This window comes from Triturus cristatus, chromosome 2_2, assembly GCF_964204655.1.
Source record: "Triturus cristatus chromosome 2_2, aTriCri1.1, whole genome shotgun sequence".
NCBI classification, from domain to species: Eukaryota; Metazoa; Chordata; class Amphibia; order Caudata; family Salamandridae; genus Triturus; species Triturus cristatus.
In genome coordinates, this window is record NC_140582.1 from 1,016,672,563 (window position 1) to 1,016,694,811 (window position 22,249).

The 22,249-nt window shown below is 46.3% G+C and overlaps 1 protein-coding gene and 1 pseudogene across 5 annotated transcripts in view; one reads left to right on the plus strand and one right to left on the minus strand.

Annotated features, from left to right (window-relative positions):
* SORCS2 (sortilin related VPS10 domain containing receptor 2) overlaps nucleotides 1–22,249 on the plus strand; it is a 2,262,720-nt gene that overhangs the window by 1,506,624 nt on the left and 733,847 nt on the right. For all 5 annotated transcript variants that reach the window (XM_085642460.1, XM_085642463.1, XM_085642464.1 and 2 more), the window contains exon 5: nucleotides 18,554–18,627. In XM_085642460.1, the coding sequence (XP_085498586.1) occupies nucleotides 18,554–18,627 (74 nt within the window). The remainder of the gene's footprint in view (nucleotides 1–18,553; nucleotides 18,628–22,249) is intronic.
* On the minus strand, nucleotides 10,960–12,157 carry LOC146863088 (18S ribosomal RNA; annotated as a pseudogene).

Genomic DNA, 22,249 nt, shown 5'->3' on the forward strand with positions numbered 1-22,249 from the left:
TAACAATGATAAACATGAGAATCAAACATGACTTTGGGTGGGATAATCCTCGCCTCCTTGTCCTTAATAGAATTGAAAATTCTTGTCACGAATGTTTGCAAATTTTTAATTCTATGTCAGGACAGGAGGCTCCGATTATGCTTGTTCAAAGCTGATCCACCACTACAGAAGCAATATGTTCGATAGGCTTGTAATAAAAGGTCTTGAACATAGAATCAGAAGACCAATCTGCGGTTTTCATGATGTCCAGTAATGAAACACCCATCGAGAACGCTTTAGAGGCCATGGCCCCGCGAGCCGAATGAGCACCAAAAATGGAAACATCAATTCCAGCCTCAGACAAGAGCCATCTAACCCAGCGAGCTAAAGTAGCAGGAGTAACAGGACGAAAAGGTTTCTGCAAGGCAATAAGTAATTGACCCTGTGTATCAGAACGTAAAGGGGCAGTACATACCTCGTAATCCTTGACACATTGAACAACGCAAAGGTTGGGGTGATGAGGAAAAGAAGGATAAGTAACCGAAGAGGTAGCAGTCTTGGTGCGTTTAGAAATTAGAAAAGTGACACCCTCAGGTGTAAATCTGCGACCTGCCAAGTCTAACGCCCGCACGTCAGAAACTCGTTTGCAAGAAACGAGACATAACAGCATCGTCAATTTAGCAGAGAGTTGCTTGCGAGAAAGTAATGAATTAGAAGGCCAAGCCTCCAAAAATCTCAAAACAATGGAGACATCCCAAAGCGAGACATATTTAGGGCACGGAGGATTCGCTAAACGAATGCCCTTAAGCAATTTGGAAATTAAGGGATGTTCACCCGCCGGTTTGCCATTGATGGGAACGTGGGCGGCAGAGATGGTGGAACGGAAGTTGTTGACCGTACGATAAGCCAAACCAGAAGAAGCGAGAGAAGCTAGAAAATTAATAATCAGAGCCACATCTGCTGAAGCGGGATCAACTTCCCGCTGAACACACCAGTCACACCAACGTTTCCATGAGGCTCTATATCTTTTGTGAGTACTGGGAGACCAGGCGTCACTGATGAATTTGGAAGCGTCGCATGAAAGGCCTGGGAGCGACCAGCGATCCCCGAAACTCGGCACGCCAACAGAAGGAGATTGCCGGATAGAACCAGGGGATGCGGATCGCCTAGGGGATCCAACAACAGATTCCACTTCTGGGGAAGAAGGAACGGGACCGCACAACACATCTCCAGAAGATCTGGGAACCATGGTTGAGCTCTCCACAGCGGAGCAATGAGAATTAGCTCCGTTTGAAAACGTTTCGAGTAGGCCAGAACCCTGGGAATCAACATGAACGGGGGAAAGGCGTAACACAGAGTGGACGGCCAAGTCTGAAGAAATGCATCTGTGGCCAGGGCTTTCGGATCCGGCCTCCAGCTGAAGAATAGAGGGAGTTGAGTATTTAGGCGAGACGCAAACAGATCCAGGTGACATTGACCCCAAGTCCGACGGAGAATGCGAAAAATGCGCGGGTGAAGGCGCCAATCGCTGAAGTCGCGAAGATGGCGAGAGTTCCAGTCCGCAATCTGATTGCGGCAACCGGGAAGATATTCGGCAATAACTGTGATCTTCTGTTGAAGACAGAAGTGCCAAAAATCCTTGGCGATCTCCGCCAAAATCTTGGATCGTGTTCCCCCCAACTTGTTGACATACCGGACCGCTGAAACGTTGTCCATGCGGAGAAGAATACAACAATTGGTCTGATGAGGGGAGAAGCACCGAATCGCAAAGGACCCCGCTAGAAGTTCTAGGCAATTGATGTGAAGAGACAGTTCCTGGGGGGACCAGCGACCCCCGGTGGAGATGGGACCGCACCGGGCTCCCCAACCCCAAAGACTGGCATCGGATTCTATCACCAGATCCGGAGCGGAGCCGAACAGGGCTCGTCCATTCCAGGCCTCCATGTGGTCCAACCACCATTGCATCTCGCTCTTCGCATCCTCGGAAAGAGGAATCAGATCTGAATAACGAAGACCTTTTTGGAGATGACGAATCTTCAATCTCTGAAGTGCTCTGTAGTGCAGCGGACCTGGGAATATCGCCTGAATGGAGGACGCCAATAGACCGACTACACGTGCTAACGATCTCAACGACACAATCTGTCTGGAAAGAACAGACCTCAATTCCCTCTTGATGTACCGAATCTTTTGGTGTGGTAGTAATAGTTGACAGGATAGGGAATTCACTTGGAAACCCAGAAACTCGATTACTTGAGTAGGGTTCAAGATAGACTTCTGCGGATTGACTAGAAAACCCAGGGATTGTAAAAGGTCGATAGACCATTCCAGGTGTGTTAATACTGTGAGGGGTTTGTCCGCCATGAGAAGAATGTCGTCGAGATAGATTATCAGGCGGACACCCCGAGCACGCAGACATTCCACTACGGGCCTCAGAAGTTTCGTGAAGCACCAGGGTGCTGACGAGAGGCCGAAAGGGAGAACCGTGTATTCGTACCAAATCCCCTGCCAACTGAATTGAAGAAAACGACGATGAGGCTCGTAAATGGGAATGGAAAGATACGCATCTTTGAGGTCGAGCCGAACCATCCAGTCCCCTTCGCGAAGAAGATCGCGCAAAAGATGGATCCCTTCCATTTTGAAGTGTCTGTAAACTACACTTCCGTTGAAATCCTTCAAGTTGAGGACCAGACGATTGCCACCCCCTTTTTTCTGAACCAAGAAAACATTGCTGATGAACCCGTGAGGGTGGGGGACAGTTGAAGTGATTGCCCCTTTGGCGAGAAGGGATTCTATCTCTGCCGAAATAAACTTTTGGTCCTGAAGAGAAAAATGGAGAGGAGTTGGGGGAAGGGATTGATGTTGGGTCTGATAGAATTCTATTTTGAAACCTTGAACAGTTTGCAGAACCCAAGCATCGTTGGAGATTTGACGCCAGTTCTGGAGAAAAAAACGTATTCTGCCCCCCAGAACCACCTCGGAAAAAGAAATCAAACTCACCTGAGGTATTAGAGTCTTGATAGGCACCTTGGTTGCCACCGGAGCGGCCTTTCCGGAATTGACCTCTCCCTTTTCGGGAAGGATAGAAGTTCGAGCGGGAGTTGTAGCCGGATTCCTGACCACCGCCTCTCTGGGACTGATAACCTCTCTGGGAGGGGTTATTGGAGCCACGGCCGAACGAGCGTCCCCTATGTCGTCCGGCCCTGGCAATAACCGGACGAAGTGCACGCTTGATGGAAGCTTGCGCCTTATCCAAACCGCTGAAGGTTGCAACAAACTTAGTGAGTTCCTTAAGAAACGGTTGGCCGAATAAAAGACCTTGTGCCACCGGACCAGATTCGGAAGTAGAGAGTTCCGCCAATTTGGGATCAATTTTTAGAAGAATAGAGCGGCGTCGCTCACTTGAAATTGCACAATTTGCGTTGCCTAACTGGCAAATAGCCCTCTGAGCCCATTCTATGAGTTCATCCGGATCCACAAGGGAGTCAGCTTCCTTGGCCTGAAATCCGAGATCCAGGATCTTGGTAAGGGGTCCCATTAAATCCAGCATTTTATCCTGACAGGAACGCCAAGATCTGTCTAGACCCTTTTTTGGATCCTTAGCAAATTTTTTCAGATAGGAAAGCATTGTGGGGTCAATTTCAGGAGTGTCTGCCAGGTGATCTGCAAGATCCGGGCGAGGGCACTCGGAGCGGAGGCGAGCCCTAACATCCTTTTCAAAGGGTTGACGGATGTGCGCCTGGACATATTCCGCTACCGCAGGAGAAGGAAGCCATGAAGACGAATGGGGGTGATAAATCTCCGATGGTTCAAAGGTTAGGACCTGAGGGTGAGTAGGAGCGTCCACGTAATGCTCCTTGCGAGCCTTCTTGCGTGGTGGAGGAACATCCTGGTCAGAAGAGGAAGAAGGAGGACCTTCAGTGTCAGTATGGCAGCCTGCCGAGGTAGAAGCGCCTACCAAAGGAATGGAGGAAGCCTTTTCTGAGGCTAGAGATTTAGCCAAACGTTTAAAATCCGACCTATGCGGATTTATTGGTGACTTGGAAGAACGAGAAGAAGGCAACCAACCCTGTTGCTTGGCATATTGCATCAAATGACGCTTCAGCGGATTAATAGCGTGGACCAGGGCTTTATTAACGGAGTGCTGAACTCCTTGGTCCAAAGCTTCTACTAAATCCTGCTCGAGGAAACTTGAGCCCTCATCCTCAAAGGAGTAATCATCCTCATCAAAATACTCCTCCATTTTACCTTGCTTCACTGGAAAAGTGAAAGTAATGCCCACAAAATGACACTCCAATGTCAATAGATATCACAATGCCAAAGGCACAATTCAGGGGGAGTGAAAAACCCCACAGCAAGCCACGTAGAAGGACAGAAAAAACCTGACCAAAAATAAATAAATAAATTAATTGTGGAGGGAGGGCTTGCTGAGTCACTCTAGGCAGAGCCTATGCGTTATTGTACAGCCCCAGGCCTTTAAACAGCCAAGGGCGTCGATGGGGCTGAAGAGAAGCTGAGGCAGTGGGCAGCGGTGTGAAGAACAACCGATTCTATTGAGCTCCGTGTGAAAACACGCTTTGTAAACAAAGAAAATGGCCGCCGCGCATGCGCGGTAACGGCCGCCTCAGATTCCGATGTAAACAGAGAAGCACGCGCGCTAGCGCGAGCTTCTCAGCCCCTTTACTCCCACTCCACCAACACGGACACCGACGCTCGAGCGAGCGTCACGCCCTAGGGAGGTGAGACCACGCTCCCTGCATGTGCACCGCGCGAAAGCGGAGCTGAATAAATAAATAAACCGCGTGAGACAGCGCGCAACAATGTAACTAGCAATAAATAACAATTTGCAAGCGAGCGCGTCAAAGCGGTATCGCACAGATAATAATGCAACAATGTAGCAAGAGTAAAATGAAAAAGGCACTTAACTGGCTGCGGAGCAGCAAAGAAAGAGGACGTACTTTCTCCTGTTGTACCTTTTATATGACAGACTCTATGGTTGGTCACGTGGTACCCTGGTGCTCATGGGTACTGTAGTTTTTTCGTTTCATAAACGGTTCTGATTGGCTGCTGGGCATTTCTAATAAAGAAATGAGAAAGCATAATCGGAGCCTCCTGTCCTGACATAGAATTCTCTGACCTACTGCCAAAACGGGTTCTGGCCAGATCTTCTCCTTCTCCTGGACTTGGCTCTAACCTGTCCTGACCTTCAGAACCAGTCATCAGAATGCTTCTGCACTTGTGGAATATTGAGAAGAGGGACTGCCTCACCCTCCTTCCTGGCTGCATCTCTGTCTACTTGTACCTGTGTTTGCCCCTACCCTTATCTTCCTTTATCTGTACGCAGCATTACATAAGCTTTGACAACGCCAGTAGGTCTGGTTTATAACTCATACTGCAAGCCAGATACATTGGCTTTGGCAATACCTCTTCAATTTGGCATTCTCATATGACACTGAGCTCAATATGGTATTTCTCTCAATTCAGCATAGAATAAAAAAATAGGGGCTTCACAACTGATGTACTTTGCATTGTTTTAACTTTTTTTTCACCTTGAACTTTCATGGGTTCTTCCTCAGCTCCTAGTTATGCAAATTAGTTTTTTTGTTACCTGGATGATATGATCGAAGATGGATTTAGGAAATGCAGTTGTTGAACATCAAGAAACTAAATAGTCAAAGATTTATACTGTTTACCCTTTTAGTTTCGGAGGCTTAGGTTCTTATAAGACTAACAAACATGCCTTAACTCTGTTCAGTAAAACTACCTGCAGGAAGAACATTTTCTGTTATAACCTTTGCACTATGGTGCAAAGGTGTGCATGTGGTGCTAGGCGGCCCCATTGTGCACTAGCACTTGAGTAGCAGGGCCATATCTAATTAAATATTGTGCAGCCCTGCTCGCTCCTTCTCATGGAATGCAGTGCAGCAACTTTGGGTGCTGGGCAGCTTTGCAAATCTGCATGCACATAATTGCGTGCACACAGCGAGTACAAGACAAAGAGTGAATAACTGTCTCGAAGTCAGCAGATTTTTCCCATGTTCAGGCTGCAGCCGCTGCAATTCAGTAACAAGAGTAAATGAGATATTACATCCTTAGAATGGGAAACATAGAAAACGAAATATGACGCATCGGACCACCCATCATATTCAATGTCTTTTTAAATGTTCCTGCTAAAAGCTGTACTTAGCAAAACCGAAAACAAAAGTGTGTGTAAACTAAAAAAAAAAGCACATCGGATACATAAATTTCAAACCATTTGTAGCATTTTATTTTGCATAAATCAAAGTTCATGGTATCTGAAGTAATGCATTTAATTTGTATTGGTGATAGTAATAAACATCAACCTTGTAGAAAAACATTTTGGATCAAAAAGTTAACCATTTACAGCCACATAGCTTAAAATAAAAACTAGTATTAAGTTGTTGCTATAGACTGCAAAATGAGAACTACAGCGGAGATAAATAACAGACAGAAAGTTTTAATATTGCTAAAGACTAAATTAGAAACTAAACTTATACTTTTCTGAGAATGTATTCTAAGAAAAGGAGGGAATGATAGTACAAAGCAACAATACATGCTATAGTCTCCATTTACATTTTGTGCTGAACTAACATACTCTAATACCAGATACTATTTATCAGGTTCCTCGTTGGTTCATACTTGTTATAGAACATACATACTCTGGGCTCAATTACGGGTGTGGGAGCCCGCGGACCACCAGACTTGCGGGGGTGCGACGGTGGCAGACTTCCGACCGCCCTATTACAATTAGGGCGTTCAGACCGCCATTGCTCTGCCGCAGCTGCCAAGGAAGTGCCTTTCTCTGGCAGTGGTGCGGCGGTGTAGAGGCAGCAATATGCTTGGCAGGACTGCAGCGGTCCTGCCAAGCATATTACAAGGTTCCTCTCCATCACAGCTTTCATGGCGGTTCCTCCTCCATGAAAACCGTGGCAGGGAGGAAAGAAAGTGGGCCCTACAGGGCCCCCTGCTGCCTCTGGGACATGGGGTGTATGCAGGGGGGCACAACATCTGCCCCTCTGTGTGCATGTACCTCAGTTTATGAACGGCATGGACTTTACGGTTCATGCAATGCAGTAACTGATTTTGGTGTTCCCATTGCGGTGCCCATATTTTGAGGCACCGCCGTGGGAATGTCATAAAATAGCTCGCCAGACACGACAAACACTCGTAATCTGGTGGACACCCTGACCACGGGTTTGGTGGTGCGGTACAGAGCAGAACCGGCACCGCAGCGCCAAACTCGTAATTAGGCCCTCTGTGTATTGGAATTAATAAAATCTCAAACAATACTTTTCTTAGAAGCATTATTGCTTTCATATTCAAATATTTAATTTCAATCCACAGTACATGAAGTTCATTTTCCACAGACCTATGGGCTTTGATAGGTAGCCAGTTTCTGGATTTTGTAAGTCTATTATCTTCAAGGATACCAAGAAAAAAAGCAATTTGTTATTTTTTATATTAGGGGCATGTCTAAAGGCAGTTATTGTGATTTTGTCTAAACTTAGATCTAACGTTTGTGTTCTATGTCACAGCTGCTCATTGTTTACACACGATAGTATATACATTTTCAGCTTAAGATATAAACTTGGTGACTATTCTTTCCTGATAATTAGATCTTACTCGTTGTTCATTAGTTGGTTAACTCTTTTGCTGCTAGGCCTTTCCATCCCCCTGTGCTAATCAATTTTTGGGCTATTTGGGGTAGTTAGCTCTTAGGCCCCCCATAACTTTTTGACCACAGGTTTGTGTCCCTTTTTTTCCCCAACATCCTGGAGATTCTAAAGGTACCCAGGGTTTGTAGATTCCCCTGGAGGGGACAGAGAAAATAGCCAAAATACAGCTAAATTTGGGTGTTTTGGGAAAAAAGTGCTGCAGAAGAAAGTGTCTGTTTTTTCCTGCAAATGGCATCACAAAGGGTTTGTGGTACTAAAATCACCATCTTCTTAGCTTTCAGGAACAGGCAGACTTGAATCAGAAAAACAACATTTTCAACACAGCTTTGACATTTTACAGGAACATGGTCCATTTATGTGCTTTCAACCTCCTTCCAGTTAGTGGTAGAAGTGGGTGTGAAACCCATGGTTTATCCTGGAAACTATATATTTCCTGAAAAATAGACAACATTATGAATTCAGCAAGGGGTCATATGTGTAGATCCTTCAAGGTTTATATATTTATATAAAATATATAATCGAGATGAAGAAAACAACCATTTGTGTCTACATAGTCATCTGTAACTTCTTTCAACTATGGCATATTTTTGAAAAGCAATATACCGTTGAGGGATATATAGGGCTTGTAGGTTCTCCAAGAACCCAGAGCCAATAAGTGAGAAACACCTTCAATGGTTTTTTATAGTGTACTGGGTATACAGCAAGCCATTTTTTTAAATATAAAAAGTGAAAAATAGGTATCAAGGAAACCTATGTATTTCCGAAATTGGAACGAGATATGGAGGTTTTTAAAATTATTTGACCAGCAGATTTTTGGAGGCCTGTCGAGGATGGAGCCCATGGCGGGATCACCTGACCCTAGATCCGGTCAGAGCTTCTGAACCCGGCATTTAGGGGAGGCCTCCCGGGCTCGCGGGACCCCATCTCGGACACACGGCAGACCACAGGTCTCCCACCCCAGGGCTCACCGGAGTCATGGCCTGGGGCCTGGTCTGTGCTTCCGAGCCCAGCCAAGCAGAGGAAACCTCTCCAGGCCCATGGGACCCCTGTCCTGGGGCCCTTGCAACATGGCAGGCTAGAGGACCAAGTGCCGGACCAAGGCGCCCACCCCAAGGCCCAGCAGGGGCCTCAGGCCCCCTTTCAGATCCTCTGAACCTGGACAAGCAGGGACAGCATCCCCTTTATGACACTGGAGGTTGAGGAAGGGAGCACAGAGCCCTGGTGGTCTCACAGACCCATGCCTCTCACCTCCCTGAACTTGTGAAGCTCCATCCTGTTCGCTCTGTGGCTCAGAAGCCCTGACCGGGGCCACAGTCAGGTGTTTCCTACCAAGCAGCCCACAGTCGCCAAATAGGCCCAACTATTTCCGATCGACCAGAGTCCGGTCTGGACCATCCCCAGGCAGGCCGCCTTGTCCGTGACCTTGGAGCCCATTTCCCCCCATCGCACAATTGGAGGGCCGGCGCATGGAGCCTAGGCCCTGCCGGAGCTCTGACAGAAGGTGCAACCACAGACTCACTCCCTGCTGGAGAAGGTGGGAGAGGGCTTCCCGCTTCCCCTTTGCCAGTCCCCACTTATTCTTAGGAGAACAGTAAGCCTTGCATCCGGCCTGTCGACGGTACCTCCTGAATGGCACGAGACATCGACAGTCGCTTCCATTCAAGACCCGGCTCAGGCATCTGCTGAGGGCTTCTTGGACATCTCCTGGGCTCGTGTTCCAGCTCAATGCCCTGGGGGCTGGACCTTCATGCAGGTCTGCTCTCCGCTCTTTACCCCTGTTGGGGCGCAAGAGAGTCCTCCTCGGTCTGCAGAGACCCTACCCTGGGTAGTGACTGTCACCAATATACCGTGGGCTCAGGGTTCTGCCTTAGGTGTGTGTCTTCCTGGAAGGTGGGCCTGGGGAGCCTGGGAGGGTTAAGCCAAGCCCATTCGACGTCCTCTTCTCATGGGCCTGCCCAGGAAGCCCATTTTCCTTGACTATTAGGCTCCCCCAGAGGAGACAAAAATCAGAGTTAGGTCACCAGGCTTGCCCACTGGCTATCTGTCCAGCCAGCCCATCGGGCCATTTGGTCGGCCAGCCTAGATGGCTGGGGACGACCCAGTGACCAGATGGCCCTAGATGACTGGATCAACCCAGTCCCCTGGCCCCAGGCCCCAGACACAGAGTGGTCCACCGACGACAAGAGTTACTGGGCACTCTGTGGTCATTCCGCTGACCTGCAGAGGATCGTGCACCTGAACCTACACCCAGCGGCAAAGGGCAGTAGGGGAAGGCCCCATGCCGGGAGGCACGTGGTGGTGGCCTGCAACCCCTCCATGTTTCTCTCCCACCTGCCTGGCAGCAGAGGAGACCCCCTGGAGGAGACAGGCACCCATGGATAGAGAAAAAAAGTTTAGCTCAGAGGATGACTTTCAATAGATAGCAGCAAGGTAGCTGCTCTGCTACTTACAAAACCCTGACCCAGAATGAGGTAGTCTACGAATGATTTAGCAAGAGTTTCCGCAAAAGCATGGGATGCGTGGATGGAGGTTGCTCCCATCCCCAAGCGAGCAGCTCTACACACAAGAGGCCAGCTATCCAAAGCCCACTGAGGCTCCATGGCACTGTGGTATAGTCGGATTTAGGGGGGATTCTGACTTGGAGGTGTTTAGCCATAATCCCACAGTTTGTAGCTTTGCCACATTGGCTTCTCAGCCAAGCACATACACCAAATCCACCACCAGGCTCGACTCCTGCAGCGTTGAGACCCCCGAAGAGGGCAACGGCCCGAGCCATGCCAGTGGGCTGGGGGTTAGCTCACCTCCTGACCTGGTCAGAGGCGCCAGAAGGGAAGAGCTGGGTTGATTCCCCAATCCTGCTCGCCCCTGCCGAGTGGAGCCAGGGGTCCCCTCATGGCCCTTGTTCCTTCTCTTCTAGTCTGCTTACCGGACAAGAAGGGCCTCTCCTCGGTTACATGACCACCCCCGGGGCAGCAGGGCCTTTGGGGGTGGTCGTGCTGGCTGAGCATGGGTTCCATCTCGGAAGGGCTTTCCAGCATGCCGCTTACGGAGGGCTGGGGCCACCACCATCTCTCATGCGTATGTCGGTCGGGTCCTCCCGAGTGGAGGAGCCTGCCCCACAGCCCGTCCTTGCCCAAACACCCCTGAGGCCTCAGACCGCTCCACCGGCCAGTGCTCATGAGGGAAGGGCTGCGTCCTGTGCCTTCGGTGTGTTTCCCATCTGGGAGGTGGACGAGGGTTTTAGGCTGGCCCTGTCAGTCGCTCGTGCCACTCTGTCATTATTGATCTTTCCACAGGTTTACGTACAGAAAATGTATTACGCCTTTTGCTTCCTCTAGAAAGTCATGTTTGATTGTCTTCTCAACGCTCTGCCAGGGCTATTGCGACCTTGGCGAGGCCGATCCGAGGACCACAGTAAACCATCCAATCAATAGTAGTGTTGGACGGTGTGTACAAAGGGCAGGGACTTAAATCTACGTGAGCTTATGACCTGCACTTACTGGGAATTCTTCGATCATGGAAAATAATTGCAATCCTTAATCCATATCATGAATGGGGTTCAGTGGGTTGCCCACACCTGTCGGCGAAGGGAAGACATATGCTGATCCATTCAGTGTAGTGCGCTTGCAGCCCCGACATCACAGATCTTGTTATTGCTAGATCTCATGTGGCTGAATGCCAACCACTGGGGGTCGCATACCTAGTTAGCATGGAGGAGTCTCCTTCGTTATTGGAATTAACCAGACAAATCACTCCACTAACTAAGAACGGCCATGCACCACCACAGAATCGAGAAAGAGCTATCAATCTTTCAATCCTTTCCGTGTCTGGTACAGGTGAGGTTTACAATATTGACTCATAATAAGCCACAGGCTCCCCTCCCGGTTTTGCCCTGTCATCAATTTCTTTAAGTTTCAGCTTTGCAACCGTACTCCCCACCCAGCATCCAAAGACTTTGGTGTTCCAGAAGCTGCGTGGTGGGTCATGGGATCACGCCGCCGGATCACTAGTTGGCATTGTTTATGGTAGGAACTACGACAGTATCTGATCTTCTTTGAACCTCTGACTTTCATTCTTGATTAACGAAAACATTCTTGGCAAATCCTTTCATTTTGGTTCGTCAAGCGCCGGTCCAAAAATTTCACCACTAGCGGCACAATACGAATGCCCCCGGCTGTCCCTCTTAATCATGGCCCCAGTTTTGTTTAGAAAACCAATAAAATAGAACCACAGTCCTATTCCATTAATCCTAGCTGAAGTATTCAGGCGACCGGCCTGCTTTGAACACTTTTGAATTTTTTCAAAGTATATGCTTCGGACCCTCAGGACACTCGGGCAAGAGCATCAAGTGGATGCTGAGAATCCACCTGACCTCCAGGAGCCCTGCCTGGGCTTGAGAAAGCAATTGAGCCCTCATCTGGACTTCCGTGGCAGTCCGGTCATCTGGTTACCCCATTGGAAAGCATAGAGTGTGGCAAGATGTCCTGACTCGGGGGACAAAAGGACTTCAGCTTTTCCTTGGAGGTGATGGGGACCCTGCGGCTCGGGTGCTCGGGGCCACAGCTGGGCCTCAGGCATGAGACTATGAGGGGGGACCTGAGGGAGCTCCGACCCAAAGCCTGCTGGCACTTTAACATGCATGCGAAGCAGGGGAGGCCTCCCCGGACCCGATGGACCCTGTCCCGGGCCCTTGGCAGCAGGCCCGAGGACAGAACCCAGGGCAGGAGCATCTGCTCCATGGCCTGGTGGCCCGGTTGGAGCTCCTGGACATGGCCATGCAGGATAAGCCACCTCGGGCCCACAGGACCCAGTCCCAGGTGCTTTGGGTCCCCGGTCAGAGCTTCTGAACCCGGCCAAGCAGGCAAAGCCTCCCTGGGTCTGATTGACCCCCGTCCCAGGACCGCGGAACTGCTGTAGCCTGGAACACATATTCCAGGGTGGGAGTGCCCTCCCTGGGGCCCAGCCGGGCCTCAGGCCCGTTCAGAGCTCCGGGACCAGGCCACGCAGAGAAGGCCTCCCCGGGCCTAAGGGATCCTTTTCCCAGGGGCTTGGTCATGCGTTGGGCCGTAGGATAGAGGCCAGGATGAGGGCTCAGACCCCAGGGACCTCCAGCGGGTCCGGTCGGAGCTTCAGAACACAGCCAAGCAGGGGAATCCTGCCCGGGTTTGATGGACTCCCATCCTGGGTCTTTCACGGTGTGGCCAGCTGGAGGACGATGCCCAGGATGGAGGCTCCCACCTGTACAGTTTTTTAAAGCTAAATACCTAGGGCTATCCAGAGTAGACTGATTTGTGTGGCTATCACCACATTTTATTACCCATATTCCATTGCAAAGCTTAAACCAAAAAAAAACACATTTTCCTCACATTTTTGTGATGGAAAGTTCTGGAAATTGTAGGGAGCCACAAACTTCCTTCCATCCGGCATTCCCCGAAGTCTCCTGATAAAAATGATACCTCACTTGTGCGGGTAGACCTAGTGCTCATGACAGGAAATGGCCCAAAATACAACATGGACACAGCTCATTTTTACACCAAAAACAGACCGTTTTTTAAAATGAGCCAATCAGCTCATTTCATTTTCACTTTCAATGTAATGACATCAGCACGTCATGGGCACCGATCGACATTACACACAAAAAAAATGCCTCAGGCACCAGGGAAGTTCTTCCCCTGCTCCCGAGGCTGAAAGATAAAAAAATAAATCCCTCTGATGGAAACAGCAGAGGGATTTCCTGGACGTGTGCAAAAGACGGAACGGTTCCGTCCTCACAGAATAGGTACTGATAAATATGTCTCCAAAGAATGGTGCAGCCCAATTCAGGCTTCATTATTTTTGTGATAACACCAAGTTATTGTGTTTAAGTCAGTGTGCTTTGTTATATTTTCTTTGATTCATGGTATGCTTCTTTGATTGTCTTCTATGTTACTTTGGGGACCACATTCACCGATGCAATTTTCTTTCTTCTGAATGGTGTCAGAGCTACATGAGGAAGAAGTAAACATACATCTCCCTTCTCACTATGCCTAGGTACTCAGTTATGTATATTACCTACTGATTATTTTGAACTGCACATTGAGGTGTATCTATGCAAAGCTGTCATGGTAAAGTCTAACTTTAATTTACAATTTAAAAAATCACGTCTGACTGATGTTTCCCCCCAAAAAAGCAGGCATGTTCTATGGCTTTTCAAGTGTCATCAATTATTTGGTAAGGAGGTGTTGCCGCTGGTTATCATACTGAGAAGATCTAGGAGGTTGGCATTGGCGCAGGGGACAGCAATGCCAGAACATAAAAAGTGGGAAGAGCCTCATTTAAGGAAGTAGGGAATCGTCCTCTTGGGTGTCCCTTGATCCTTGCAAAGCAGACACACGGATGCTGATCAGTTGTGCATTTTAATCAACTTGCAGTGTAGTTTGGTTATAATTCCTTTTTATACTATGGCTCAGTTTTGACTAATCTAGGGTCTAGATACAAATTTAAGTTTTATGGAAGATCTTCTAACGTGCATGTGCAGGGCAGTCTGGCCTGCATGCAATTCCACATTTTTAAAGCACAAACATATCACCCCTAAGGGTATCAAGGCACTGGGGGCCATCAGGGATATTAAGTGAGATATTGCCCAGAGTCACATGGTGCCGAGCTGAGCTGCCGCTGGGGACTGAACCGTGATCCCCACGCTCCGGAGTCAGACGCTCCAGCCGGTGCACCACACCTCTCCCATGTGGCGGAGTCCGAAGTTTAGTTGGAAGGTCTTACATAAGTGTCCAACAGGTTATGCCCAATGTGTTCCTCACCTCCTTCATGCGCATTCAAGTTTGATCAGGAGGGGGAACATCGAGTTTTATAAAGCCTTCCTGTGTGCCAGATGATATGTCCGTTTCCTCATTTACATGTGTAGAGAGGTCACAGTTTGATGGTCTTCAATAGAAAGTGGTGTCATCGAGCCAATATTTCTTGATCTAGGGGATGGAAAGAAGTAAATCCATTATTGATCGGTGGTTCTTCCCTTGTAAATCAGTTCAAGGTTTGTGTGACAGGAATAGGGGCTTATGACATTGATTGCTCTAGATCAGGGTTCTCCAAAGTCGGTCCTGGAGGGCTGCATCCGTGCCAGACTTTTAGCCTATCTCCATTTAAATAAATGTAGTTATCTTAAAAATCCAGCACGCATCTGGCCCTCCAGGACTGGATTCCTGCTCTAGATGCACTGCATTGTGCTTTGAATGAGACCCAACTGGCTACTGCTAGCCAGTGGAGTGCTTGTAAGGCAAGTTAAGGGGTCGCCTGGTCACCGTGTTCTGGGTTTGCTGAATCCAGGAGATTGGGGAAGGGAATGGTGTAATAAGGTTGTTGCTGCCATAATTGAGCTGAAAGAGTGTGAGAGCAGGCCACACCTTTTCCTGCTGTGAAACAAGGGATTGTCAGTCTGTGGTAGGGATAGGAGAAATACCAGGTGAATACCATGTATTTTGCTAGACTGAAAAACGGGGGATAGCTTTTGACACTGCATGTGGTGAAAAGGTTTTACTGCTGTGGGCTTGATACTTCTTAAAGAAGTAGGTTTCCAGCGCAATCTTACCAGACTCTTGCAGTGCTTGCATCCTAGGTGGGTGGAACAGCATCAGCTTCTTGGATGGAAATGCAGCATGATCCTTTGAATACTGATGGATTGTCCACCATTTTGGATTTTATAGAAATGGAAGTTGACCCATCTAGGTTGACATTATGAATTTCCTCACATTTAGCATGTTTGTTTGCCCCTTTGCCAGTGGGGCAAAATCGGTAAACTTTTATGAGGGATGAAGCGTCATGCTGCCTTGGAGGAAAAAAACACAGTGCTGTTGTCCTTTGTGAAGTTCAAGAGACCAATGTTTGTGGGGCGCTTTATCAAGGCAATATTGATGTGACCATTGTTACCAGTGACAATATTTCCCTGTCAATCTCCCCTGGATAAGAAAGTATGATATGGTCAACAGGTTTCAGGACATCCTTGATGCTAATCTTGAGGAATCGGTCATAAATATGCTTCTTAGATGACCTTAGCCCAGCTCTGTGCATGGCACACCATCCATCGTCATTTTGAGCTACTTTGTGCTCTGTAAACATGACCTCTATTTCAAGTTAGAGTTGCTGTTTTTTAAAACCACCTTCATCAGTGACTGTCTAAGAGATGGTGTTAATTTCAGTTATAATGACCTTCAGCTGGCACGGCTTTTCCGCTTTTGCATCATTACTGCCTATTGTATTCCCTTCCAGGTGCAGTGTCTATTTACATGGGGCACTGAGATTGAAATGTGGATACTTCTGCCAATGGTATTCAGAGGTGTTTTTCAGTCTCAGCACTAATTTACAACAGGAGGTGGATCGTGATTTTATTTGTTTTTATTTTTTGCAGTTTTATATAGTGCGAGCTCGACCCAAAAGTATCAGAGCGCTTTGCATGAGCACCAGTTGCATTACAGATGGAGACATTCATTTTTAGGCACGGGGAGATTACATGACTTGCCCAGAATCGTGGGATGCTTGAGCCTCCCGCCAGACCATCACCCTTTGTATAATGAGACCTAATGATTCCAACAGTTCTCTGGATTCTGGATGAGACAACAGATCCAGGAAGTACCAGTATTGTTTCCATCATGCTGGTGTTAACATTGACATCTCTTTCTGGTTTGACAATCAATAAATATCTGACTAGCTTAGAAATAGTTATGATGCCAATATGATAGGCTGTTTTCATTTGAATTAAGCCTGAAGAGTGATCCATAACCAGAAACAATTGTTTATCGGAAATGAGTCTGTTCAAAAGCATCTACGGTACAGTAAAGCTACAATGCTCATCAGCCATGTTCTTTGCACGGACAGAAGTTTGAGGAAGAAGAATCCAGCATCCCTGCTCTTTTTATAAATGGATGTGTTTAGAGGGGGGACTCCAACCTTCCTGCTCTTTCCATTGGGAGATGTGGGAGGGGGAGGCATTTAACATCTCTGCTCTTTTTATGGATAATTATTTAATTATGCTTGAATAATCTGAGTAATTTCTGTAATTACATATTACGTTTTGAATGTAAAATTACCAAAATTACTCGACTATACCAATTTGAGTAATTAAGAGTAATTTGGGTCAGAAATTCTACTGCAGAAGCACAGGAACAATGAACTAAGAGAGAGCGCTGAGAGAATAAACCATCAACGCTCTACGGCTTCACTTGTAAAAATGTATAATTACAAGTAGTTGTGGGGTAATTACGGGTACTTATGCTAGGGAGAATTATGCCCTGTTATGCCCACCCCTGGTAAAATCCAACAGTCCCGGTTGTTCCATGGACAGAAGGGGGGGAAGGAGGATTCCAACATTCCTGCCCTTTCCATGGGTAGGACTGGGGGAGTTGAGTGGAGCGGGTTTAAAGTCCAATTGGCCAGGTCTGTTATGGATAGAAGTAGGAGGGATGAATTTAGACATTTCTGTCCGGGGCCAATGGTCGTCGTTAAGTGGTCTACCACTGGGCAATGTTCTGAGCATCCTGGTACAGGGACAGACTGAGGGCCTCAGGTTCTTTCATTCCTGCGGCAGATAAGGCAGGTTTTTTCATTACCGTGTCAAATCCACTTGAAATGAGGGGTGGCAGAGGACATTATCAGCACAAGAGCTAAACGTTCTCTTTTCTCAAGCTGAGAGCATTACACCTCTTGCCGCTTTACCTCACCCATCTTCCCAGACATATCGACAACGTCCTCAGATAAGAGAGGCTACTACACTTGTGTACTCTGTGGGGGGCCTCAGAAGGAAGAACAAAGATCCAACAGCATATACCACATTCTAACCAATCAGTCTTGTATGCACACATTGCTATCATTTTCCCTGATAACCAGTGCAGGATTAAACCCTGTGAATGCCCCTAGGCAATTAAAATTTCAGGGGCCCCTTCACAAATTATCTCCTAATACCCAATGCACCGGACTTTTTTGCAAACTGACAGCAGCCAGAAGATGAGCTTTTCAGAGATAAACTGTTATGTGAATCTAATGTTTCTGTTTTATGTACTTTAAGTTGTTAATGGGTACATTACATTAACACAGTATCTTCTCTATAGAGCTTTAATGTAAAGTTTTAGTTTCTATGAGTTGATTAGTTTTTTTCTATGTTTTGAAAATAATAAGAAAGCTTGATTGTAATTTTCGTTCAAGATCAAATCATTTTTTTTTTTATCTGTTGTCGCGGGGTCCCTAAAAGGAGGGAGGCCCATAGGCTGGTGCCTACTTTGCCTATTTGGTAATCCGGAAGTGCTGAGAACAGACAAGGAGTTATCAATACCTGCACAATTGCTTCTGGACCCAACCCCCTCTTTTTTTCCAGCAAACAGCCGTATTTTTAACCATAGTTTCCCGGACCGACCCAAGCTGCTTCCTAAGCATGCAACGTTCATGTTTTTTTGTACGCTTTTCTGCAATAACTGTCAAATTTCTTATAATTTTTAATACATAATTAGCTAGTGTAAATCGCTGCAGCGATACAACACTAATAGTGCCTGTTAAATTTTCCCCATCCCTAAACTACATGCTTCAGGACCTTGAGTATAGTCATTGTGTTTTGTAATAATAATGCCTTGTATGGTCTTCAAATAGAATGCTTTGTTTTGTATGTGGAGATTTTTTTATTGTTTTAAAATACAGAAAAAAAGTTGAATTCTTCATTGATGTGTTTGTCAGTACACACACACCTGTTCATATATTTTTTGTTTAAAACTGGCTGTTTGTGTATGTATTTCTGTCAGGTCTGTGTATTCTTGAAAAAAGTTTAATACTTGAGTCCATAACAGCAGGTATTTTTAACAGATGTCCTTCCTAATATTTTTTTTCTCCATATTTTTGTTTCAAAGCTATATGCGTCTGTTGATCTGGGAAAGAAATGGATTCTTTTGCAAGAACAAGTAACAAAAGACCGTATGTTCTGGTAAGAACCATTCATCCCTTCTTACAGTATTTGTTTCAAAGAAATATACCAGAGTTTCCAAATATGTTTTACAAATGTCTATATTTAAATAATATGGCATATATTAGTCTATTTTGTTTTTACTTTAATGTGGATTGTGTTGGTGTGACTATTTTGATGGTTTTTAGTGCTACCATGCCCCCTTTTATGGAAGTCTCATGCTTAATATATATATGAATATTAATTGAATAATGACAATGGGCCCGATTCACAAAAGGAATCTAAAACAAAATCCTAACTTTACGACTTTCGGTATTCACAAAGTGCAGTTAGGAGTAGTAAAGTTAGGAATCCTAACTTTACTACTCCTAAAGGCCTTTTGTGAATACCGAAAGTCATAAAGTTAGGATTTTGTCTCAGATTACTTTTGTGAATCGGGCCCTACATCCTTTTCACTGTAATCCACTATATTGAACATTATTAAAGCACAGACTGTAAAGTGGGTTCAGATAGGTGTCAGAGATTTGTTAACAAATGAAGGTGGAGCTACCACCTTGTTTGCTGGTGATACCTCCCCCCCACATCTATTAAATTCATCCCTGCCTGTAAAGAAGACGAAGGAGGCGTGACAGTCTTCTTGTAGATTTAATCAGATTTCTAACAGATAGGACCACCGATACAAGAGTGGCACAACATCCAGCAGTCACAGCTTCAACTGCCCAAGCTCCCACCCTTCCAGAACCTCCCCACACAGTTCCATTCCATGGCGCCTGGAATGCACACATACATTCCAGACACAAGAGGGGAAAGCAAAGTAGGACCAGAAAGAAAAGGAGAAAGGAGATATAGTAACCCACAACACAGCCACATTAGAAGTGTATTCAGATGTGGGTGGAAAGTGTTGTTGGTAGTTATAGGAAGGTTGCTACCCAAGCTACCTCAGAGCTTGCAAAAGGCTCCCTGGTACACGCACCCCCAGCCAAAGGAGCCCGGTAGATTCTCCCCTACTATGCAGTGCCTTGGTCCACAGGCAATTAAGGATTGGGCTCCTCCTAGCACTAACCCTATATATATATATATTCACTTAAAAAACCATAGGTTTCACACATGTTATAGTTAGCTGGACTTTTCACTCGTAAAAAACCTATGAAATTCCCCCGTTATAGTTACTGTAGGCAACTATAACTCGCGCGACCGCAATCCTCTGCTGATGACGTCAGATATTACATCACTGTATTTAGACACTTATTTACCCATGTCTTCTTCCATTAATCTTTAGCTATACATATATTACAAATATTTATTTCTCATAAAAACACATATGTCATCAGTGATGTAATATCTGACGTCATCAGCAGAGGATTGCGGTCGCGTGAGTTATAGTTGCCTACAGTAACTATAACGGGGGAATTTCATAGGTTTTTTACGAGTGAAATGTCCAGCTAACTATAACATGTGTGAAACCTATGGTTTTTTAAGTGAATTTGCAAGGTTTTTTAAATGCTAATTCGTAACTATAACGTGTGTGAAACCTATGGTTTTTTCAGTGAATTTGTACGGTTTTTTAAATGCTAAGTTATGTATTAATTTTTTTTTTTTCAGGTTTTTCACCGTGCGCGCACCGTGAATTTATTTTTTTTTTTTAAATCGCGAGGTGCGCGCACCGTGCGCGCGCTGTGGGCGCTCGGTGCACTTGGCGCACCGAGCACCCACGGTTCGCAGTGCGTGCCGTGCGCGCACCTCGCGATTTAAAAAAAATAAAAATGTTTTTTTCTCCCTTGGGGGTCCTTCTGTGACCCCCTGACCAAGGCTAGGGGGTCAGGAACTGTCCACTCTGCCCCCTTTTCAATTTCTCCTCCTTTTTTTTTCACCCCCTCAGACTGCGAGAGACAAAATGGCGGCCGACACTTCCTGGTTTCGACCGATTCGAATGTTTACCGACATCTAACAACCAATCAGAATTGCGCTCGCGCACGGCAGGGTGCGCGCACGGTGCGCGCGTATAGATATTGATATGCTTTTAAATGCTATTTTCTCAGGAAATACTGAACAGATTTACACCAGACCTGCAAAAGGCACTTCCTTGACCTTATGGCTACCTCTCTGCCAAATTTCACGTAATTCTGTTCAGCCGTTCGGGCTGTAGCTGTGTCTAAAGGTCCTATGGAAAAATGCATGGGGAAAACGCGTTTTGGGACCCCCCTTTTTCTCGGCCCCCGCTTGACGAATCACCCAGAGACTTTCAGGGTAGGAGCTGAGCGGAGCGCCCCATTAGTTTTGAAAATTTCACGAGGATTCGTCAACCGGCGCCAAAGTTATTCAAAATAGAATTTTGAGATTTCCTATGGAAACTAGGTTGTAACTATAACTATCTACTGGCGACCGCCAGTAGATAATATATATATATATATATATATATATATACTAATACTAAATAAGCCAAAGGTTACAGGGGCATTATAATTAGGAAATAGATTTTTTTTTAAACTTAGAAATTCACTAAAAAAACAAACATTACAGGGATGTTACAGTTAGGTTCAGATGGTACACCCACAAAGCCATAGAAATTCAGCAGTTATAGTTATCTCAAGTAAGTATAACTCCTGCCCTAAAGTAACTATAACTCCCGCCCCCGCCATGAACAGTTTTTGATCAATAATTTCACTGCAAATGTTGCAGCGATATTGCAATGATGTCATAGAAGATGTCATGAGTGATGTAATATGTGGGGTAATAAGCAGTGCATGATGAGGGTGCAAGTCATAGTGACTTTAGAGCATGAGTAATTGTTACTTGAGTTAACTATAACTGCTCAATTTCAATGGTTTTGTGTGTGTAAAATCTGAACGTAACCATAACGTCCCTGTAACTTATGGCTTTTTAGTCAATTTCTTCGATCTTTTAATGCTGTTTCCTAAATGTAAGATCCCTGTAACCTTTGGTTTCTTTCTTGTTTTTTTGTGCTATTTCGTAACTATATTGTCCCTGTAACCTGTGTGTGTGGGGGGGGTTAGTGGTTGTGTGGGTGTTTAAGTGGGTGAGTGAATATGTGATGGGTGTGTCAGTGCAGGTGTGACTGGCTGTGTGGGTCTCTGAGTGGGTGTGTTAGTTGCTGTGCAGGTCTGTGAATGGGTGTGTGAGTGGCTGTATGTGGGTGAGTGAGTGTGTGAGTGCCTTTGTCAGTAGGTGCGTAATTGGTTCTCTGGGTTTCTAAGGGTGTGTGTGAGTGGCTGTATTGGTGTTTGTGCGGGTATGTGAGTGTATGAGTGACTGGCTGTGTGGGTTTGTGAGAGGGTGTGTGATTGGTTTTCTGGGTCTCTGGATGGGTGTGTGAGTGTTTGTGTGAATGTGTATGTGGGTGTGTGAGTACTTGTGTAGGTCTGTGAGTGGGTATGTGAGTGGTTCACTGTATCTCTGAGTAGGTGTGCATGTGGCTGTATGGATGTGTGAATGGTGTTCTAGGTCTCTGAATGGGCGTGTGAGTGGCTGTATGGATCTGTGAGTGGGTGTGTTAGTGGATGTGTTGTGGTGTGAGTGGGTCTGTAAGTAGGTGTATTTTTTTCATTGTAGTCTGGATCCACGGATCCTTTGTGGATTCACACATGGGGCACTCTGAGCGAAACAGTGGATCCGCAAATCCTCC